We start from the raw sequence: 22390 nt of genomic DNA, 5'->3' as shown, positions 1-22390 counted from the left end.
CCTGTGGCCTCATGGGATAGATAGTAAACTGTCCATTGGATGTGCACTTCTTGGATCCAGTATATCGTGCAGGTATTTTTCACCTGCTGTTTCTTGATTACTGCATATTCTTATGCTCACCAGGGATGCATTTATTTGATCAAAAACACAGTTAAACAGTGATATTATGAAATACAATTTTAAATGACTGTGATTATTCCTGTGATGGCAAAGCTGAATTTTCAGCATCATTTCTCCAGTCTTCAGTGCCACATGGTCCTTCATAAATCATTCTAATATGCTGGTTTGCTGCTCAAGGAACATTTCATATTATTATCAATGTTGAAAACAGCTGTGCTGCTTAATATTTTTTTGTGGAATTTTTTCTTCAGGATTTGTTGATAAATAGAAAGTTCAGAAGAACAGTATTTGAAATAGATTTTTTTGTAACATTATAAATGTCTTTATAATTGATGCGTCCTTGCTGAATAAAAGTATTAATTACTTAAAAGAAAATAACAATCTTTTGTATGGTAGTGTATACCATTCCAAATTCAGCCGGAGTTTTAAAAGCCACTGATTTTCCTGCTAAAGAAAATCAACCTTCTCATCTGTAATAGGAGAAAGTAAAACAACAAAATTTTCAAAATAAACAGAAATGTAAGAGCAGCTTCCTGCTAGCGAATCTGAGCGGAAATAAGAGAAGCGCTACTTTTACACTGTTTTCTTCGGTTATTTCTTATTAGGCGCCCTTTTCTTGCCACATCTAGTCGTCTCGACCGTAACCTCTGGAAATTCCTCAGTAAAATCAAACATCCTGTCATTTTCTGTACACTCGCTCTCCCTTTATCTCTTTCTGTCTCTCTCGCTGTCTTGTTCCCCCTTCCTCTCCCCTTACCCTGGTCCTGACTCCCTGGTTCCTGGGGCCTGGCCAAGGCGCGTGTCCCCGAAGGAGCCAGTGAGGAGATGGAGAGAGGGGGCAGAGCAGGGGCTGAGAGACAGGCTCCAAAACCACAGCTGCGGCAGCCCTGCCTCGCCTTCCTCTCTCTTACTTCACTTGGGTTTGCGAGGAGCTGGCCTGGCACCCGCCCCAGCTCTGCCATTAATCAGAGGAGAGGGGTAGTGTGTGCGTTTGTGCTGATAGAGAACTGGCTGGAACGGGGGTGGTATGGAGACCAGGACCTCCCAACAAAGCAGTGGAGTTCACCCAGCGAGCGAACAGGGGAGGGAGTCTGACAGACAAAATGCCTGGTGCGCAGATCGTGACTCTTTGACGAGATGAGATAGACGCGGAGAAGTTGGATGCGTTGAGGTGAGGCGTGAGGGAGTGCGAGGGAATAGGCTAGCGGAAATGGACCTGGGGTCCACTGAGGAGGAAGAGAGGACATCCAAGATTCTGTCGATCATTGCATATAAACATGGAAAATCTCATGGTTCAATGCAAACAGCTGTAGAATGTGCACTTTTGTCTCATTAAGGCAACTCAGAGAAAAGAGTTGGCCACAGTGCATTACACTCACGGTTAATGCATATCCCAGATACCAGGCCTGAACCACTGCCGAAGGTCTCGGTGCATTACTGTACCACACAAATCAAAGCTGCTATACAGGATGAAATTAAATACAGTACTAGTCAAACGTTTGGACACACCTGACTGAATTTATGTTCCTCGTGAAACTTTTCATCTTAAGGCTTATGCTTAATATTTGTGTAAATAAATGTCAGTTGCGCCTATGCACAAATGTCTTCGCTAAACTAACATTGTAATTATTATTTGTAGTAAATATATGAGTTGGAACGGAAAGTGTAGGAAAAGCAGCCAACAAGTGCTCAGCATAGGCAAAGCAAGGCAAGTTCATACACAATGGTAATTCAAAGTGCTTTACATAAAAGAAAGTAAAATAATCATAATAAAATAATCACAACAATAAAACAAGGAATTTAAAAACTTTTGAAATTATTTAAAAATTGAAAGTGATTATACATAAAATACAGTGCCGTCAGTTCGGACGTCGCACAGTGCTCATTCAATAAATGCACAGCTAAACAGTTGAGTTTTGAGTCTGGATTTAAATGTGGCTAATGTTTTAGCACATCTGATCTCTTCTGGAAGCTGATTCCAACTGCGGGCGGCATAAAAACTAATAGTGGACTCCCCTTGTTTTGTGTGAACCCTTGGTATTTCTAACTGACTCGATCCTAATGATCTGAGTGGTCTGTTAGGTTTATATATTCATTGAGCATATCTGCAATGTATTTAGGTCCTAGGCCAATGAGCGATTTAGAAATGAGTAAAAGTACTTTAAAAATCAATCCTAAATATTCCTGGGACCACAGAAAAAATCATAGAAAAAATTGTGTAAAAATTACTATTAATGTTAATAGACATAATAATAATGATAATAAATATCTATCTAAAATATCTATCTAAAAATACATCTCTTCCATCTACACTTTACCCTCTAACAGTAGCACTTTCTATTTTATCTACTTGTTTTCTTTATATTAAAAAAATACCCTCTAACACTAGCATTCTCTATTCTTTTTCTATTCTGTCTACTTGTTTTCTTTTTATTTAAAAAAACTGACCCACTAACACTATAGCGTTCTCTATTCTAATCTTTCGACTTTTTTCTTTTTTAAAAATGGTCTTCTAACACTGGCGTTCTCTACTCTTTTTCTATTCTTTTGACTCGTTCTTTTATTTATTTTTTTAAATAATAGACCCTCTAACACTAACATTCATCTTTTTTCCATTCTATGTACTTCTTTTCATTTTATAAAAAAAAAAAAACAGACAAAAAAACCTTGCTACATCTACTGTGTTAGGCTAATCGAGACTTGTCACAACATATTATTGCTCTTTTGTTGGTTTTGATTGCGTCTTCTAAATTATTAAATGTAGATGTAAAATATATAGCTGCCTTTATATCTTAGGAAGGGTGGCTGCTTTGAAGAAAAGCAGCTATGGTCAAAATAAAGAATCTGCAGGTGTGTCTAAACTTTTGATTTGATTACGATACATGTTGAAACTACCTTGTATGGGTCTCTCCAACAGGATGCCAAAAAGATACTGGAGGTAGATTTGTCCCATCTAAGAGTGTAGCATTAGGAATGGCTTTATATATATAATGCCTTTTTGATTAGACATGATAGGTGCCCTAGTTGTTATGCTAGACTGATTGTACCTCAGAGTACATTTTCCGCATATTCGATTGGACAATGTGAAAATATGACTGGTAAATGAGGGCAGACATTCTCTATTACAGCACGGGGACAGGTCCCAAAAGGAAAACGGTTCACACAAAGTCCACAAGCCCACCCCCCTCCATTCTTCCCTTGATTAACCAGGTGGGAGTGAAATATTAAAAAAACCCCAAAAGCACTTCCAACCTGCTCTCCCCCCTCCTCACCCCCACCGGGCCTCCCTGCATGCCTGTCTGCTGACATCACCGCGAGGAGACCTGGCAGGCCAATCGCTCTCCTCTGCTCTATCCTTCTGTGTGTGTGTGTGTGTGTGTGTGTGTGTGTGGAGTGGCTCTGAGGGGCTAATGAGGAGAGTTTAGAGAGCAGAGACCACTGAGCAGTCAGCCATGTGCTCCACAGATGGATAATTTGCTCAAACACCGAGACGGCCGGTGACCGCTGGTGCCAACATGTTGCTTGCAACCCTCAGGCCAGGGTGGCACAGTGACCCTGGTATCACTGAGTCACAGACCATCAAGTCGGGTTAAGCCCAAAGTATTCACCTCATTTTTAACATAAGAGCAGACGTGGCTATTTGTAACTTGAATGTGCAAGGCTTCTGGTGTCATTCACAAACAGTTAATTATGATGCTTGATATTCCAAACTGGTGTGTTAGTTCATTATTATAGTCATAAACACACTGGTTTGTAGCACAAATAGCTTTTCCGTTTACTGCACTTTATTGTTATTCTTCTAGTTATTTACGTATTGCAGCTAATCAATCGGAAGTGTTGCACATTAAAAAAAAGAAATAAAAAAAAGAAAAAAGAAAAGAAAGTAGCTTACCTCTGCATTATAAAATAATAATAAAAATAAAATAAATAAAAAAAATATGAAAATTAAACCGATGAGATGGAACAACAACAACAAACTACTGAAGATGTCAACAACAATAGACGCCATGTGAACAAGCATGTGTTTGAAGGAATTAAGTGATACACTCAACTCTAGTTTAAACAGTTCAAATACATTTTATTAGTCTGGAAAGAAAGATATAAAGACAGAGAAAGTGCAGATACTGAACTAGGATGAAACTTTCTAGTGTGCATGTGATGAGTGTAGCATGTAATAGATTAAGTAATGGTATGAGGTTTGATCACAGTAAATTATCCTTTAATGTCAAAAGCAAGCATTTTCTTGTATTTTAAATGATGTTTTTTGTAATGTTGATAAATGATTGCATGCTCCGTTCCACAATCGTCTCTAGTTGCTTAGTGATTACTTTGTGATTTTTTTTAGCATTCTTTGGCTGCAGCAGTTAACAGTTTACTTCCAGTCGCCATTGCCATTTCACTTACGCTGTTTCTTACAGTCCCTATTAAGGCTGAGGGAATTGCGGAAGTAAACTGTTAACTGCCGTAGCCAAAAAACACAAAAAAATCACTAAGTAACAATAGTGAGGATGCCGGAACGAAGCATTTAGTGATTTATCAAAGTTACGTAAAATGTCCTTTAAAAAGAAAGAAAAAAACTATATTTTTGGCAACTGTAAAGGCCCTTTTACAACAAAAGGGAATTTAATGAACCTCAGCCTGAAGGAAGTGTCTCAACCTCTGCACTTAGTCTCGATTTCTCTGAACACGGGGACAGGAAAAAAGTAACTCAGGTATTTTCTTGTAAATTTAAAAGTAATGTGTTACTATTTACTTTAAAAAAGTAATCTGATTACGTAACTTGTGTTGCTTGTAATGCTTTACCAATGATAATTTGCTGTGATTAAACCTCATACCATTACCTAATCTATTACCTAAATTAGCTATTCTCACACAGTAGATGGTTACAGTACAATGTCACAAATTAGTTGTGCAATTTTGGATGCAGCCCATACTTTGAAAGGCTGTGCGTTCGGCTGTACGCTTATGCTAAGTGTTTGCATCAAAACTTAAGTATACTTTGGGCTTTATTCTCCAACGTGTGTCGCTGTACAAAAGTGTGTGCTGGAAAGTCAGAATGACATCTGGTAACAATAGAGACATGCTCGATGAAGGTATTTTGAGGAAGTCACACCATCGGCCCTCGCAGGCTCTAAAAAGAGTGGTTGGTTTGCACAAGTGGTGTGCATGCCTTTCCCTCCAACGCAAGCTTTTGAATCACAACATGCCCAGTTCAAACCCACACTCACATTATCCCAATCAATCACGGCAGCTTCTCATTTAGCTTTCATCTCCTGAAAACGGCAACACTGCCAGCGGAGGATGCATCCGCGTGTCGGCCAGGACGCTCACAAAAGGCAGAGGATGCAAATGACCTGTCTCTGTGTGCCTATCCACTAAAACTGTCTCGCAGCATCTCATTAGAGTGAATTAGGAGAGGGTGTGCGTAAATGTTGGGCCTAGCGCTCAATTTCTGGTGAGATGTTGGTTCTCAGGGGTGTGTCTGGCATAGGGGCCCGGTGATCTTGCATGTGGTAAATTGAGCGGTTGTACCCACAAAGATAGAAACAGTGCTCATCACGCTGCCATAGAGAGAATGCTCGGGTTGGGTGTCTGGCCAAGGGTGCGAGGCAACAAACAGCTCAACTGCTAAATAGCTGTTCCCATGGTGCATTATTCTGACTCAAGGACGCGTTATGAAGCCAGTGCCACAGGGTCTCTGACAATCAGGGGTCTCAAACTGAGAAACTGAATACATTATTTCAGCTTTCATATTTTATACTAGCTGTACATTGTTATGTGTTTTGCATTGTGTAACAAAGTATTTGCTACTTTTTTTAATTTAATGATTACGAGAAAATGACTTTTATAAAATAAATGTTTATTTTTTTTATTTACTATTTATTTATTTAATTCAATAATTTATTTATGATTTTATATTATATTATAATATAATATTATTATTTATTTATAAATGTATTGATTTATATGAATATTTGTATTGATTATTATTCTATAGTATTTATTTATTTGATATTATTATATATGTATTTATGTATTATTTTGTTCAATTGCTATAATTATATGATCAATATTTATCAATTTTTGTTATTACCAGTTATTATTTATTTTTATTTATTAGTGTATTCGTTTATATTTATAGTTATTATTTATTTATTTATTTATAGTTATTACTTTATTTTACCATTCATTTATATTATTATTCATTTATTAATTTTTTTATCGTTATAATTATATATTATTGTTTATTTTTTCTATATATTACTTTATTGATTTATATATTTATAGTTTTTATTTGTTGTTTGCTTATTAGTAATTCATTCATATTGTTGCTATTATTATTATTATACATTATTATTATTTATGTAATTTCTATATTATGGTATATAATTTTATAATTGTTTATTTATTTAGACTTTATCTTATGATTTATCTATTCAAGATGATTTATTGTTATTTGTTATATCTCACAGCGATGCTGTGCCGCTGTTGCCTTTGGGCTTTGCAGGGCCGTAATCTAACTTGTAGGCCTTCATGCTTGAAAACAACAACGTTATTATAACTTGAGTGGAATGCTATTTGTCATTCCCTATGCATACTTAAACTTGATGCTTCGGTCCCAAGTCAGACGTTCCTCAGATTATTCTCCACTTTGACAGAAGTGTAGTCTCGCAGACCCACTTACGGACCGATATCACTCATGCACACGGCCAATAAAGTTTAACACGCAGCACATAAACGTCCCACTTGTTAAAACTAAATTTGTTCAGCTCTTGCACTCTTTCGTTCTTTTACACACACATTAATGTCACACTTTTTTACACCTACACACGTATTTCGGACATACACATGTGCACATACAAATAAACAATAGTAGGTGTGTTATTTAGGAGGTGATGGCTGATTGTTAAGTGTCAGTGGTTGTGCAAGTGTGCTCTGTGATCCAGTGGCAGGCCTGGTTAATGTTTTAACACACAGCTTTCATTCACTTAATCACTGTAAACACCAGGCATTCACCTGTTGTTGACTCATTAGGAACTCAGTTCAGGACCTAATAGAGGTTATAGTGTGTCTTCACTTGCTGAGATAAAGTCTTTAGTACAGGGACCAATTCTCACTATTAACTAGTTGCTTATTAGCATGCCTATTATTAACATATTTGCTGTTTATTAGTACTTATAAAGCACATATTCTGCCTGACCATATTCTACATCCCTAATCCTACCCAATACCTAAACTTAACAACTACCTTACTAACTATTAATAAGCAGCAAATTAGGAGTTTATTGAGGCAAAAGTCGTAGTTAATAGTTTGTTAATAGCGAGAACTGGACTGTAAAATAGTGTGACCGAATTTACATCCTCTCTATCGCAAATTTGTGTCTAAATCATTCACTTTAACATGCATCCAAATCAGAATTCACATTTCGCTTGTGCACACACTGGGCCTCATTCATGAAACACAAGTAGAACGAATTTGTATGTAAATCATTCATAAAGTCTTTCTTACGTGAATTGAATGCGACAATTTATGTAAGAATGGTTTAGTGAGCAATTAGAAATTCGTTCTGCTCATGTTGCATGAATGAGGCCCAATGTGTCCTTAAGAAAATGAAAGAGCTGACTTTGGCAAATCAAATGAGCCTGTAAACAGACAATAAACATAACTGAGCCAAATGACTTTGGTGTCACATGAGTCAAGGTCAGTGAGACACAAGGGTCAAATTAAGCAATTATATTTAACAACTGAGCTATTTCGAGCGACTAATACCCATTGTTTCTCTCCAACATATGGGCAGTGAATTTTATACCAACATTAAAAGTGAACTAAAAAACATCCAGGTGCTGTTTGCGCCCTTATCTGTCCTTTGTCTAGCTCTGCCTATCTCTGTTTTTTGAGGTTATCATAAGTTCATCAAGAGAAACTGGAAGTGAAAGACAATACGTTCTCCTCAGTAAAGCCGGACTGCTATGACTTTGACCATTAGAATTAAAAAGCAGCATCTTGAACTGCAGTAATTTCAGGAGAGAGACGGGGAAACAGATGTCAGTCAGCTGTTAGAGTAATACAAGGGCCTGAGGGGCAGGCTCTGACATGAAAAGTCTTCTGCCTGCAGGTGAATGCCCGATGAGAAACCACTTTCATCTCAGCACTCCACAACAAACGGGACGCCACAAAGTGATAGCAAAAATAATGACAAAACATATGACACCATGGGAATATCTGGCTGAAATCCACTAGTCAGTCAGACCGACAGTGTATAGTTGTCATGATTCTTATTAGAAAATAGCAATTACTTTGTGACTGGTTAATAATCAGTGACTGGTTAAACTGTGGGAAACAAGATTATGCATGAATGAATGCCTTCTAAAACATAAACTACTCAAATCAATCAAGTCCCAAAAGAAAAAGAGTGCTCGAAAACATCTAGCAGCTCATTTAATTCATAACAGTACTTAATAAAAATAATAGTACTTAATAAAAAACGACAAAAAAGATAAATAAATAAATAAATAAAGTTATTGAAAGTATTTGAGACAAAATATTCAGTAACAAAATCAGTAACAGAAACAAATGATGCACATAGCAAAAAAAAAAACCCAAAAAAACCCCCCAACTAAATAAAACAAAACAAAACACAAAAAGGTGCGTGGAAAACGCAAAAGTACTTATTACATATTAATATAATTAATTACATATTAATATACGTATTAGTATATTAAATATAAAACCAGCAGCATTGTGGACTGGCGACAATGCTGCTCATTTATTGTGCCTAAGAGCTAATAGCAAAATTAAACATTTAAAACTAAAAAGAAAACGAAGAAGTTTAATACATTAAAGTACCAACTTGGACATTTGAATTTCACATTAGTTCTACTTCGTTCCAGTGTTATAATTTCAAATACTTTATTTTAAACATTTTAAATTTTTACACCTATCTAACAAAAACAAGTGCGTAATGTTAGGTCAGAAATTATGCCACTATTTCCATTTTATAGCTAATGAATGTATTCCGCTGTGTCGTGCGCTCTGCGGTCGGCACTATAATATGCGCCATTAGGTGTCGCTGCACGCGCAGCCTGCACTGCTTCTGGAGACGAACGCCAATCAGAGTCCATCCAGATTCTCAAGTGTCTGATCCATTCTAACGCGAGGAGAGAGAGAGAGAGAAGGGGAGAAGGGTAAAGGACAAGGGACAACACGGAAGAAGCTGGGAACACCGGGAAAAGTTTACCTTTTAAAGAGGAATTTGGACGATTGGGGATCTGTGGACAGGGGAATCCCGTAAGGGGACGTCAAGATCGGCAGGAGCATCAGACATGAATCCGAGGTGAGTTTGTGTTAATGCATGTATCGTGTGAGTTACCTGCGGCGCGTTCAGGTGTGCGCAGTGAGCGCGTGCCAACATTACCTGATAGATTGTGATAACTGGCAGGCGTGTCTGGACAGCCGGAGATCTGAATTATTGTAGGCTACTTTTTAATCGGATCTTTAATACCACATATCATGCATCTAAAAGTAAACAATCTTAAAATGTTGACATCAAACTAATCAAAACAAAATACTTGTCACCAACCAGAATAACTATTACATAGGCTACTTAATTTCGTCTATGTATAGCTGTTAAAAACAAAACTGACTTTTAAAAATAAAGGTTCTTCAATAGTTCAGCAATGAACCCTCTCCTTATGAGAAAACGTTTTTATAGTGTATATTTCTTGAATTGAAAATGGTTCTTTGCAGATTAAAAAGTTATTGATGTGACATTAGGCTATAGGTTCTTCAAATCAGTGTATTGGTTTCTGTGTTTTTTAAAGCACTAGTATACAGAATGTTTTCTAAAGAACTCGAGAAAAAGTTATCTTAGATTCTAATTCAACCTTTAATTGTTAAGAGTGTACATTAAACTGCGGTCACTGGGTGTATAGGCCATGACATCTAAACTGACATTCATACCTGCTTTTGATATTAAGAATAATCCTGAGTCGTAATTTTCAGAATAAACAAACTAAACAAATGAAGATGACGCATATCTATTAATGAAACTTAAAAAATGAAACTTGAAAAATTCCAGTGGTGTAGTCATGTCACTTACGGTAACTAGCCTACATTCTGTCAGTGTTGTGTTATACAGACTATATGCATCATTTCTGCACCTTTTCTGTCTAAATATAGTGATAAATATCTGTGTAAAAGTAAGCAATTGTGTCATTAAAGACTGATAATACTGATGCTACTGATACAGCCCTAAATTAGCTTAAAAAGTATTTCAAAAAGTATTTGCAACTAATTGTTTGATATTATAGCATTATTAACATGCACTACCATGTTTTTAATATAGCATTATATTAAAAACATGGTAGTGCTTTTTTGTAGGCTAAGTGTTGTGCAACCAACTGTATTAAATTAAAACAAATTTAAACAAGATGAGTTTTATGTAAAAGGTAATCAGTATTTGTGTGTAAACATTCACAGGTACAGACAGGGGTGTGCAGACTCAATATTTATTTTCCTGAATAACATGATAACGAACTCTATACAGAAGTTATGGTCCCCGTCATCCGTATTAAAACAGTCAGCGCTCATAAAAACAGCTACTCTTTTAACGCACACTATGTTGTGATATACGATAAAAACGCCTGTCTCTTTAAGACAAAGCGTCGATGTGTTGAGAAGTTCAAGTTGGGGTCACTGTAAGCTCCTGCCCTCGATTTTACCTTTTAGTTTTATTGTAGACTGACATCACACGAGGCGCTAAAACACTCGCGCAGCCCAGAAACCCATTATCTTCTCCAGTCGCGTTATTACATCCATGCGAAAATAGCCAAGGAAATTACAAAACATACAAAAAACGAGAAAAACTGATGCAGGAGTACGCACGTATTTTTATAGGAGGAGTGAGTGAGTGAGCGAGAGAGATAGAGGGTGGAGGGAGAGAGAGAGAGCAAGAGGGAGGGTGAGCATGAGCAACACGAAATTCATTGCAATTAATAATAAAAAAGAGTTGGCAGTCGTGCTCGGAAAACTGGCATGGTTTTGGGAGGCTGGCAGTTCAAAGTTGAAACGTCAGAAATGACTCCAAAAGACTGTTGAGATGATCATTAAGGGAGACTTAGATCGGATGGCAGAAGAGATCGGGCATCCAGGTAACGTTCAATGCTCTTACCATTTTATAGCCTCTTTATCAACACTTTATTCATCTAGATAGACATAATAATAACCCGAGCAACCGTTTACATCTTATTTAAATTCTCGGTACATTTGCGGATGGATGTAAAAGTTTTACAAACTAAGACCCGGTTGTTTGCCTTTCTTTTTCTTTTCTTTTTTTTCTTTGTGCACATTTTAGTATTATATGCTAGCCTACTATATCAACGATTATTTTCTAAATGCAAACAGGCTACTTATATATTAAATGTTTTTTTTTTTATATTTAGAAACTGTAAAGTTTTTTTATCTATCGTCTGTGAACAAGGGGCTTCATTAGAAATAGTCAAGTTTATAATCGCATTATGAGTCCAAAAGTGTTGCAGTACATAGTGATCTGCGGTTGCGTGATTTCGTAGGGCGGTGTGGTCATCACAGTGACGGGGCTCTCAGCCTTAATTGAGAATTCATGGTGTTTCACATGCGACTGATTTGACTTTAAAGAGAATGATTCGATTTTAAAAACAGCTATGTGGTGTCTTGCATGCAAATGTAGTCTGTTGAATGAACAATTTAAATTCAGCATGTTTAGAGAGTTTTAGATTGCCGGTGTCACTTACAGTAGCCTATTTTAGAGGATACTCGGTTTAAACTAAACATTTCCTCACATGTACAAGACGAGCTCTAAATAATGTAATTTATTAATAGAAAACGAAATGATTTAATGGACTGAGATAATTACACAGTTTATGCTTTATAAAGCGTCAAACAAACATTTTAAAGACCACAAAATGTAAGATTAAGCAGTTTTATGGCATCATATTTATAGGTTATAACAGGCCTCACAGTTCTTTTTCTTTTTCACTTTAATTTAGAATTTTAATTAAAAGTGTAACGTGCTCATAGCGACACTCTGAGAACTTGCCTATATCTGATTATCAGCTGTATCTTTCTCTACTACATTCTATCCAAGAGATTATTACAGAACAGAAAACAGACATAAAACTAGAATATTTCCATCTCATCTCTGACCATGGAGGCCACATATAGGGGATGGTGAGCTGTCCTCTCAGTGGTATTTATGAATGAATATCCAGATCTGCGTGTGCTGATGGAGCGCGCGAGAGAATATGAGCGCAATAAGACGAGCTGTGGAAGAGGAAGCTGTAGCGCATGATACGCTCTTTTCCAAACTCTTAGGCTACCTTCAAATTATATGCAAAAATGGTCGATAAACTCCAGGTGTTTTGCCGTTTGACTTTAAACCACTTAAACAGGCACGATCCAAGACAAACGCACGTTTCTTGGTGCCAAGAGGTTTTGCGCAGGTTTTTACCTTTAATTCACAAAACGATCATGTCGTGGGAAATAGTCAAATTTGAAAACTACGTTATAGTGAACATTTTTTTAAAGCACTTTGAATGACATCAATTTGAAAACTAATTCTCGCACACGTGCCAGTGACTGAATGACAACTTTATTATGCAATTAAATTATTGGGCCAACATTATTAAATTATAGCCTACATGCAATATAATTGGTCTATATGTGTTTTTTGTGTCATTTCTTATCCTCAAAAAAATAAAACAAACAAAATATTTAGATAGCCTATATCTCGTGTGCCCAGTGTTTACAAAGTTTAATACGCCAATTCAGCAAATTTAAAAGACATGCTTTGTGACTGATTGACTGTTTATTCCTTAAAGGTACATTAGACTCAGTCTAAAGGGATAAATCTCAAAGGGAGGACGCTTTTGCGGTAAAAAGATGACAGACCGAGGGCGGAGAGAGAGAGAGGAAGTCTTAAGAACACGAGCCTCACCCCTAAACCAGCAAAATGACAACAGAGACAAAACACAGGGCTAATGAATACCAAAGCACCTAAAATATGACCCATGCACTGTCTTTAATCCAGTCGTGTACCATACCAAATATAGCAAATATACCAAGCTGTAGCATGCGCTACACGACCAAACAATTGAATTTTTTTTCTAGCATTGATAGCTTTTATCGTTTTATTCCAATGAGTTCTCCCTATTAAATGTATTTATTCAGTAAAATCTTTTTTTAGATTAAATAATGTGACTTTCAGTGTTTTTTTAAAAGGTTGAATTAAAACTCCTCAACTTTTATATTTGATGATAGGCTATTTAAGTAATTAATCTAAATGATTGGGTCCTTAAATGAGCTGAAATTCCGTGATGCATAAGTGCGCATTAAAGACGCGTAATGTAAATCCACAGGATGACAGGCTTGAGAGGATGTAAGTGTTTACGCGTGAAGTTCAAACAGTCGTTTTAAAACATGATTTACGTCTTTCATCACTTCCTTTAAATCTTTACGCGTTGAACGTCTGACAGAATAAAGGAGTGATTTTTCCCCCCTGCATTTTGACAAAATTAGTTGTTGTCTGACTAATTAGAGGAGATTTTCTTTCTTTTCCTTTGCTTATAAAACCTTTCAGGTGACTGCTGAACGACAGTCCTTACTTTCCGTCCCGTCCCGTTTATTGTTTACATTTTCCTTCTATTCTGTCATCTTTGCGCTTCTTGGAAGCAGCACAGTTAGGACAGTACGGCACGAATCGCCATAAATCATGCGCTCATACAGTTTTGTCCTGCTTTCTCAAACTCTCACTAATGGAAAGTCCACAAGCCAAAAATGGCTCTTCACCTTAAAATACACCTGTCAGTGATGAGACGTGTCCGTGGGCAGCAGGGGAGGAGATAAGAGTTACACAACTTAGGTGCTTTTATTAACACAGACTCTGAAGAAAGATGCGGACTGAGAGGAAATGTTGCGGGTGGTGTTTGTTTGGTTGAGATGCTCCATTGTTAAGGTAACTTTGCCTGCAACAGGAAATTAATAACATGTCATCTGTTTGAATCTGTGCGTTAGTGAAAGTGTATATTCTTTTTTATAATTACAAGTGATACAACAGTTAGGACAGTACGGCACGAATCGCCATAAATCATGCGCTCATACAGTTTTGTCCTGCTTTCTCAAACTCTCACTAATGGAAAGTCCACAAGCCAAAAATGGCTCTTCACCTTAAAATACACCTGTCAGTGATGAGACGTGTCCGTGGGCAGCAGGGGAGGAGATAAGAGTTACACAACTTAGGTGCTTTTATTAACACAGACTCTGAAGAAAGATGCGGACTGAGAGGAAATGTTGCGGGTGGTGTTTGTTTGGTTGAGATGCTCCATTGTTAAGGTAACTTTGCCTGCAACAGGAAATTAATAACATGTCATCTGTTTGAATCTGTGCGTTAGTGAGTGTATATTCTTTTTTATAATTACAAATGATACAATTATATAATGGTTAAAAAAATCTATAAATGACGCGCATTTGTAAATAAAACGGAACACATGATTTATGAATTAGGAAAATTGTATTGAATAACCTGTAACTCAAGAGTGTTCAGGCTGACATGAACGGGAAAAGCTACAGGTGCACTGCAGGCCAGAAATGACCAGCTGTCGGCAATATTTCCACAAAAAGGAAATGTTCAAAACTGTTTAAAACCATCACTTCTTATTTTAGGCGTCACCTGGATTTGCGTTGTTGTTTTTTCTTTTTTACACAAATGTGTAAATGTTTTAGCACCGGGCTAAATTAATAGTTTCGACACAAAAATGTACACAGATAATTGTTTAATAAATATATTTATACAGCAATTAATTTTTTTTATAGACGAACTTCAGTCCTGTCCATGTATGGTTTCTCTGCCTCACCAACTAGTTCTTCTAGTGGAGAAGCCAGAACGACAAGCGAGCCTTCATGCTTCTGTACAGTGCGCAGCTGCCTCTTTATATTAAAGAGATACAGAGATGCAGCTTTTTATGTACATCACATTTGACTGTTTTAATTTGAATGAAGAGGAATAGTAGGAATCCGAATCTCATGTTTAGTGTGTATAATCAGAGTAAGCATTATGGAGGGTTGGGGAGATCTGACCCCCCTAATTATAACTTGGGTACTTAATGAATTGTATTTGTTTTTTTTTTGTTTTGTTTTTTTACATTTTATCTATTTGCATTTAGACTATAGATATACATTCCAGCTGTTATGGTTAGTCTGATGAGGTTACCATAGCAACAATTGGACGCTTCCAGTTAAGATCAAGTATATTTGGACAATGAAAAAATAAAACAATAGTAGGCTACTACCATTTATTAAAACTTTATTGTAGTTTTACACACACACACAAGAAAATTTTTGCATATTGTTTTAATGTCTTAAATTCCAGTGGACAAATCTAACCAGAACCAGATCGATCTAACTAGAAAATTACTGGCAGAAATTTCTTTAAAAAGTCAATCCACTGAAAGTCATTGAATAATTCACACACTGTGTAAAACCAAGCTTTTCTGGCAACTGTGTGGTTAAGTATTATTCATGTTAGGAGCTGTGGTTGGTTTTAAAGGGACTTGCATTGTTGGATTTAAGGACTAATTAAATGGAAGCTTATGGCTACAAACTACAGTATTCATCTAAGAGGATTATTTTATACAATGAAATAAACAATGAGAGGAGGAACTGATGTTGGGATGACTGTATTTATTTAGCTTCTTGTTTCCCATCAGTGAAACCATCTCCTGTGGGACCCTAACTATCCGTTTTATCTCATATACAGACCATCCTCATGTAGCAGGGTTTAAACAATATTTTCTGGTAAATTTGTAATGTTTATTATGTTTGCATGACAGGAACCATTGCGTTCAGCTTAGAATTTAAACTTGGCATTGTTGGTTGAATGTTTATTTAGTAATTTGTAGGCATCCTCTGACAAGTGATCTTTTAAAAACGGTTTCATTTGTAACTCACACTTCTATACAGCAGTGTCCTATCATGAATTGGCTGCATTTTTTTGTCCCCGCTGGTTTATGCCTGCTGTTCATCACACTTGCAAAACCTTCAGTCTGACTTTGTTTAAAACTCCACACACCACCTCTGGAATTCTTTATCAGGAAGACAGCAATATGAAAACATGTTTATACTGGCATTTTCCCCTGTCTTTTTTCTTCTTTCTTTTTTTGTTAACTGCACTTCACTGTAAGTTTTAAACATGTGGGTTTGTATCTTGATAATGACAAAACCATCACAGTCTCACTCGGTCAGCTATAGCTCACTTTTATGGAGTCCTTCTGATGCTTGTTGCATTAAAGGAAAAGCTGAATTGTTTGCCCTCAATCCCCTACCTGAAAGTCCACAAAAATATCAAAGAGTAAATGAAGAGCTTATATTCAGGATCAAGAAAATGCACACAAGCTTAAGTGCTCCTTTTTATATCTTGTGCTGCCAGTCAAGTTTTACAGACAGTCCAACACAAACAGATGTGTCAGTAACGTGTGTTATATTTCAAAAGACAGCTATTAAAAAAAATGGCCTTTTATACCGCAGTACTCAAATAAATATGCAAAATTCAGCTAGTTTTCAATAGGCTTCTAAATGTGGTAGTGTCTGCAACAACTTTCTGGCTTCTACTTAATTGTTCCATTTCTCTTCTGTTACAGGTATTTGTCTGAAGTCGATGCTGGATGCCATGGAAGTCCCAAGTCATGCTAGGCACCTCCTCTTGCAGTTGAACACACAACGAACCAAAGGCTTCTTGTGTGATGTTATCATTGTGGTGCAGAACGCACTGTTCCGTGCTCACAAGAACATCCTGGCAGCCAGTAGCCTCTACCTTAAATCTCTTGTCGTTCATGACAACCTCATCAATCTGGACCATGAGATGGTCAGTCCAGGTGTGTTTCGAGTCATTCTTGACTATATCTACACAGGACGCTTAAGTGAAGGTGACCCCACCTCTCCAACTGAGCCAAATATAGGAGCAGTGCTGGCGGCAGCAAGTTATCTGCAGCTGCTGGATCTGGTGACTCTATGCAAGAAGAAGCTGAAAAGAAATGGGAAGTACCATTTACGTCCCAATCCTGGGTTTTTACCTTACAAGATAGGCTCCAGTGGCATGGGGGGAGGACGGTTTCGAATATCTACCCCTGTCATTCACTCCTGCCACCCTGGAGGACTAGTTAGCACCCCTCGACCTACACCATTAGAGGACCTGCCCCCCCTCCCACTTGCCCCCCACGTCGGCGAAATTTATGCACCAGTCCCCACCCAGGGTCTACCGCCTTACCCCCCAGCAAAGGCATCCCTGTCGCCCCAGTCAGGCCTGCGCATGCCCCATACTGACAGGAACTGCTCATCTGTCTATGGCCTTGACCTGACCAAGAAAAGCCCAAGTTCCCAGTCCCAGCTTCCCTCTGGTCACCCCCATTTGATCTCCTCACTCCACCCAGAAGAGGAGCCCGAGGGGGAGCTAGATCAAAGCACTAGCCCCCTGCTCAGTCCCAACGATGGCTCCAGAAAAATGGAGACATCCCATCATGTGGGGTCTCTCACCCCACACCCCTTCCCTCTACCCAACCATCCTCTTGCACCCCATCTTCCCCATCTGCACCGTCCTCAGGGCCAAGAACCTTACCCCTGCGCTCCTAGCCCAGAACCCATGGAGGACTCCAGAGAACATGTCAGAGATGGGTCCAACATCTATCGGTGGGTGAAGAATGAGCCTTCCAACCCAGAGGATGAAGATGAGGAAGACGAAGAGGATGAGAGTGGAGGAATGGGTGAGCAGGATAAAGAGAGACACCAGCACATGAATCACCATAAGATCAGCGAGGAAAAGCTGAACATGAATGAGCGGGGCTATGACAGAGGGACCTGTGATGATGGAGAGGATGAGAATGGGACCGGCAGCGAAGAGACAGGGAGCAGCGAGGGTCGTCCGTCTCCCCCTGTTCTGGGTGGAAGATATCACATGCCGTACGAGCCAGAGAGTTTCGGAGATAACTTGTACGTGTGCATCCCCTGCGACAAAGGCTTCCCCAGCTCAGAGCAGCTCAATGCCCATGTGGAAACCCATACTGAGGAGGAGCTAAACAACGGGAGCGAGCTGGACAACAGCAGCAGCAAACCCACCAATGCCCATGGACCTACAAGCTTGAATAGCTCTAGTGGCCTCCACAGCCCTTTCCTAGATAGCAAATCGGCACAAAATCTCCATTCCATTGGTCTCGGGGAGATCATACGACCCTATCGCTGTTCGTCCTGTGACAAGTCTTATAAAGATCCTGCCACCCTAAGGCAACATGAGAAAACCCACTGGCTGACACGCCCATACCCCTGTAGCATCTGTGGCAAGAAGTTCACCCAACGTGGTACTATGACACGCCACATGCGCAGCCATTTGGGCCTAAAACCCTTCGCCTGTGACGCCTGCGGCATGCGCTTTACTCGCCAGTACCGTCTGACGGAACACATGCGCATCCACTCCGGAGAGAAACCCTACGAGTGCCAGGTGTGCGGGGGCAAGTTTGCTCAGCAGCGCAACCTTATCAGTCACATGAAGATGCACAGCAGCGGAACAGCTGGCGGAGGACTAACTCCTGACGGCAAGCTGAAGATAGACTTCTCCGAGGGGATTTATCCCCTGAGCAAGTACACAGCTGAGCATCTGGGCCTGAAGCAGGAGAAAACCTCAGACCTTCTCACAGCCTCTCAGCACCTGCTGGCTGATGCCAAAGCCATGGAGAGCCTCTACCCGCTGTCAAAGCTGGCTGTAGAACACCTCGGCCTCACCCACAAGATAGACGTCCTGAACCAGCCACTGCCACCCACTTCTCAGCAGCTCTCGGCAGAGTCCCGCACCATTGACCGCTACTCTCCTAGCTAGAGGGGGGAACCACTAACTTTACTTTCCAAAGATACATCACTGTATGCCATTCACAGTATTCAACTTTCACCTCATCTTCATTTGAACCTGCACCTCAAAGAGTGGAGACCAGAAAGTGTTGGCCATAAAAATGCACACAAACTCTTTTATTCTGAATGTGCCTTTCTTTGCAGATTTTGCAGTACGTGCATTTCTTAAAATGACTTTCCTACAAGGAGGAAACTGCTTTATTTATAATCTGTTTTGACTGTTGGACACTCAGACAATGCAGTATTTATATAAAAACAACTTATTTTTTGTTCAATCACCGAGCCAAACAACCAATTGAAAACCAAAAAGAGATTGTTTTTATTTATTTTTATTTTTCTGTTCATTTTCTTTTTTTTATTTTGTATGTTGGAAAAGCCAAAGAGAAAATGTCAAATGTTACAGAAGAGAGTTGCAATCGTACCCTAAACCTGTGTATTAAGTATTATTGGTGTATATAGAATGAAAAAGCACATATGAACAATATTCAGGGCTTCTGTCCAGAATGGAGCAGCAAATCTGGACGAAAAAGAAAAAAAGCCAAATCTTTGGGATTTTATAGTAATTGGAGGACTTTTTATAGACTATTTTTCGGAGTACTGGATCACCTGTATCTGATTTTCCAGCTTTGTGAATGGCCAAGTTTTTTCCATACTAAAGGGAGCAACTAACTGAAGAGAGTGTTTGTTCCAGGACTTAGGTAAAGTGATCTAAGCTTTTCTCTGCATTGATGTAGTTATCCCCTTCAGCATGGAATGAGAGTTCACAGAGAGTACCATTTACATTTTTTTCACCACCTTCAGGTGTATGGTCTCGAGCTATTTAATGTCTTTGTTCCCTTTCCTTTCCTCCAACGCCAAGTGCCTTCAGCTTATTGAAAATGTAGCAAGTACTGCCTTGTGATCTCACAACTGGAATATCTTTGTGCATATTCCGATCATGATATAACAATTCATGTCCACGTATTTTGGTTCATCTGGTGCGACAGACTAAGCATGGGTGGTGCCTTTGAAAATGCAGTAATATTTACAGCATCCATATGCTTCAGTTGCATCGCAGTCGACCCCTTTGAATGACTCTCTGCATGACTAGTTGTATAACAGTACCAGCCAAGGCACTTTTGTGTATATAAACCAAACAGTGACGTTTTGCAAGTGATTGATTCAGCAATACCTTCAGGACCTTTCCTCATGTGAAATGTTTGAGAGGGCCTCCTCACCCCTATTACGGTGCAGTTAATTTCAGGCTAATGTGACGGCTTTAACCCCATGGTGCCTCACGCACACACGTAGAGCCGCTAATGTGACAACCATCTGAACATGAGGAGCAGGGGCTCTCTCTCACTGATACTGTGAGCGCAGATAGCAGCAGCTGGTCCACTCAGGGTAAGCCCTGTGAAATCTCAGATTTTCGAAGACTATCCACGCTTGTCTGTCCCCACTGATGTTAGATTTTATGCCAGTTGACCAGGCCCTGTGATTTAAACGTACACCCTAATCCTCCAGCTACCGTTCTAATGTACCATATAAGCTGCACTTACAACAATCAATCCTCCTTATTTCAAGTAACATAAAACACAGTAGGCTGTTAGGCCGCTGCTTCCTTTTTTGTAGTCTTACAGCTCATCTGCTTTGCCTCTAAATAAATCATTTTACAGTAAATGTAAATGTTCTGATGAGATACGGCACCCGCTGTTTTTATTCCAAAGACCAAGCTGATATTTTGTCTTTTCCTCTCACAGAAATTTTTGTTAACCACTAGTTGCAATTACAACCTCAGCTGGTGAATGTGAAAACTTAAACCACAAATGCACTGTGAAAGAACTAGTGAATCTTAAAGCTTTAGAGCTTAGTGAATATTGAACATGTAATTTGGGGCAAATTACCTGGGCTTTAGTCTGTAGCATGTCAGCTAATCAAAGTGTTTGTTTTTGTTTTTTTTTTGGTCAGATTGAACTCTCTTAATCAAAGCAAAAAGACATTGGTGCTTACCTCAGGACTGAGCCTATCATGGGTTACACAACGCTTTAGCAATAGTTTAATACAAAAACACACACGTAATTGCTCTCTGTGTATTGTACATTAAAATTCAAGCACACTTTCTGAAGGGATTTTATTGTTTTTAAACCTGTGGTTATTTCACAATGCTAAAAATGTCTTTTTTTTCCCCCTGAAATGATTATTTGATTTGTTTGTGAATATAGCCTATGCAACTGTCTCCTATTTTTACAATACAGAAAATACTGGAGTTACACAATGAAATGGGAAATTACTTAATTACCATAAAAGGCAAATTTGTAAATTAAACATGATTTCTTGATAAAAATCAGCATAGTTTTTTTCTCTACACTTGAAGGTACTTGAAATTCTACAGCACAGTTTGAAACTCACACATGCACTAAAAGAAATGCCAGACAGCAAGTCCGATTACTGTTAACTTTATGCTGTATAAGAAATGTTGTGTGTTTATCAATAATTCGCCGCAATGATAAACACTTGGCCGAGTTGGTAAGGAGGGAAGCATAGTTTCTGAAGTTGATTGACCCATTTGTTCTGGGCGGGCCTGCAGAAACTTTAGCTGACCTTTTTGCCGAGAGGCAGGATTAGACTCCCAGTGAGGTTTTGTATACATGTACTATTAAACCACACGCATGAAACCAGCTTGTTTGGGGCGAGACAGATGCTGAAATTTCCCAACACTTTTAAGTGGACAGCCGAGATCCAGAAATTCCTCTCAACTTAATTTTGCAAAACACATGAAAACAGTCTGGGCACAGCGGTTTGTTTGTATCCAAACGAAACCCAGAGTGTAAACGGAATACAAATCTTCTGACTCTAGGCATAGAACAATATTACAGCTATCATAACAGTTAAAACTTTGACCGCAGACATATTAATACGGGCTGAGGAGATGTGACAGCCCGTTTGAAGTGGATTTCGGTGGTGGGAAAATAAATCTGACACTCCCCTTCTCCACCATTCATTAGCTCGCTCTCATCGAAAATCTGTCGCTCTCTCTTTCCTGCTCTCCGACAGACAAAACAAGAGAGAAAAAAAAGAGACTTTCCACTTCGGTTCCAAAAGCGTAGAGAAAAGAAAACGAAATATTAAGTGGCTCTGCGTTCAGCACTGCTCTGACGGCTCTGGGAACGTAGAGGTGTGTGAGTCAGGGTCAGGGGGCAGGCGAGATGTTTGGTTGTGTTTTTGTTCGCTCCAGCTATCTGAAACATACGAAAGTGCTTCTGTTAATGGAGCGGTTACAAAGGAGTAAAGTTGAGCTGGGGAAGTGAACTTTTGACTCTGTAGTAGCAGTGAGCAGGATGTTTGGTGTGGTTCTGCTCAAAAGCA

The 22390-nt window shown here is 38.8% G+C and overlaps 1 protein-coding gene across 2 annotated transcripts; it reads left to right on the top strand.

Moving 5' to 3' along the window:
• The first annotated feature begins 9237 nt into the window (after nt 1-9237).
• hic1 (hypermethylated in cancer 1) lies at nt 9238-21288 on the top strand. 2 transcript variants are annotated; one of them, XM_016557005.1, is made up of 2 exons: nt 9238-9455; nt 16792-21288. In XM_016557005.1, exon 2 carries the CDS (start codon nt 16809-16811, stop codon nt 19014-19016), a length of 2208 nt encoding a protein of 735 aa, XP_016412491.1. In that variant the 5' UTR covers nt 9238-9455; nt 16792-16808; the 3' UTR covers nt 19017-21288. The 2 variants fall into 2 exon arrangements, with proteins under 2 accessions (XP_016412491.1, XP_016412490.1); XM_016557004.1 differs by lacking the exon at nt 9238-9455 and adding an exon at nt 11142-11271.
• Nucleotides 21289-22390: the final 1102 nt, after the last annotated feature.

This window comes from Sinocyclocheilus rhinocerous, unplaced genomic scaffold, assembly GCF_001515625.1.
Source record: "Sinocyclocheilus rhinocerous isolate Xijiao unplaced genomic scaffold, SAMN03320098_v1.1 scaffold166, whole genome shotgun sequence".
Classification (NCBI taxonomy): domain Eukaryota; kingdom Metazoa; phylum Chordata; class Actinopteri; order Cypriniformes; family Cyprinidae; genus Sinocyclocheilus; species Sinocyclocheilus rhinocerous.
This window is presented reverse-complemented; position numbering and strand designations above follow the sequence as displayed.